Source organism: Dipodomys ordii, unplaced genomic scaffold (assembly GCF_000151885.1).
Source record: "Dipodomys ordii isolate 6190 unplaced genomic scaffold, Dord_2.0 Scaffold167, whole genome shotgun sequence".
Taxonomy (NCBI): Eukaryota; Metazoa; Chordata; class Mammalia; order Rodentia; family Heteromyidae; genus Dipodomys; species Dipodomys ordii.
In genome coordinates, this window is record NW_012267383.1 from 1,118,931 (window position 1) to 1,120,755 (window position 1,825).

Below are 1,825 nucleotides of genomic sequence, written 5' to 3' on the forward strand. Positions count from 1 at the left end.
GGGCGCTGTCCCTCAGCTCTTCAGCTCAAGGCTAGCGCTCTACCACTTGAGCCACAGCGCCACTTCTGGCTTTTTTCTTTTTGCTTATGTGGTGCTGAAGAATCGAACCCAGGGCCTCGTGCATGCAAGGCAAGCGCTCTACCACTGAGCCACCTTCCCAGCCCCCCTACCTTCTTTTAAAAGGTGGTTGAAACCACAATAGAGAATTTCTTTCATGTAAGTTGATTTTCTAATATACTGTTAGAATCTGATGGATTTTTCTATTAGTTTTACTCTTTTTTTTTTGTCAGTCATAGGGTTTGAACCCAAGTCTTAGGTGCTGTCCCTGAGCATTTGTGTTCAAGGTTAATGCTCTACCATTTTGAGCCTCAGCTCCGCTTCCTGTTTTTTAGTGGTGAATTGGAGGTAAGAGTCTCACAAGCCGAGCGCTTGATGGCTCATGCTTGTAATGCTAGCTACTGAGTGGACTGAGATCTGAGGATCCCAGTACAAAGCCAGTCCAGGAGGGAAAGTCAATAAAACTCTTATCTCCGTTAACTACTCAGAAAAAGCTGTTGTTCAAGCCCTAGAGTGCTAGCCTTGAGCACAAAGGGGCTCAGGGTCAATGCCCAGGCCCTGAGTTCAAGCCCCAGGACCAGCAAAAAAAAAAAAAAAAAAGTCTCACATACTTTCCTGCCCAGGATGGCTTCAAATCACAATCCTCAGATCACAGCTTCCTGAGTGGCTAGTATGACAGGTGTGAGCCACCAGCATGAGGCTAGTCTTATTCTTTTGACCAGTAAATGTCCAACGTCGTAGCTTTGGTTTTCTCCAGCAGAATTTCCAGGTCTGTAGCTGCTATGGCAGGGCTTCTTAGGGGCCCTCTGTGCTCAGACCTTGTCTGTGTTTGGGTCTGCAGGGACCACCTGCTCCCAGAGTGGATCCCCTTGTTGGCCGAGTGTCCTGTGGTTTCCCGGATGTATGAGGACAGCGCGATCCTGCGAGACCACATGGCCGTCAGCACCCTCATCCGCGTCCTGCAGACCATCCAGGACTTCGCCATTGTCTTGGAAGGCTCTCTCATCAAAGGGGTGGATGTGTAGCCTCGCAGTCCTGACCCTTGGCTTGCTGTCCCTTCTCCAGCCGTGGGGACCCCACTTGGGCCTGTGGCTGTGGTGAGCACCGGCAGGGCTCCCCCACCGTGGCCCCCATGCCCAGCTCCACTCTGCAGCCTAGGCAAAGTGCCCTATTGTAGTTCATTTGAACCTGGAATTTAGTATAAAATAGAGTATTTTCATGTGTTAGATGTGTGTAAATATGCTATCTTCTTTAAGAAATTCTATTACTCTAATAAGATACTTTTCCTAGATTGACTATTCCTGTGATTTAAAAAAAATGAAGTAGCTTAAAGTGGGGGGCATGGGGTGGGGAGCGTGGTGCTAGTCAGGAAGAAGCCAGTGAACCTGTAAATCCCCCACCACCAGCCACCCAGCAGTTCCAGATGCAGCCGTCCTTCTGTCTGTCCATCCACCCACCCTGCTGTCCTGTTCCCTGTGTGGAGAATGAATGTATGCACTATACCTGCTGTACCATAGTCCTTGCTGTGTTCTAAGTTATAAACCATTTTATAAGTCTTTTTGAAAATTGTTTTCAGTCAACACAAGGAAAAAAATCTAATTCCAGTATTGAAACCCGGGCTGGGGCTGCTGAGCACAGGGTAGGAAGCCCTGGGGAAGCCAGGCCAGCTTCATCCTTGGCATTTTTATTACTGTTATTTGAGGCAGGATGGGAGATAAGAGTTGGAGCATTAGGGTCATTGGAGTCATAATGCCTCAGGAAGCACTTG

At 48.4% G+C, this 1,825-nt stretch overlaps 1 protein-coding gene across 1 annotated transcript in view; it reads left to right on the forward strand.

Moving 5' to 3' along the window:
- Window positions 1–1,613, forward strand: part of Dennd5b (DENN/MADD domain containing 5B) — a 164,433-nt gene extending 162,820 nt beyond the window's left edge. Inside the window, exon 22 of the mRNA XM_013033412.1 lies at window positions 899–1,613. Coding sequence (XP_012888866.1) covers window positions 899–1,082 — 184 coding nt within the window. The 3' untranslated portion in view covers window positions 1,083–1,613. The remainder of the gene's footprint in view (window positions 1–898) is intronic.
- Window positions 1,614–1,825: the final 212 nt, after the last annotated feature.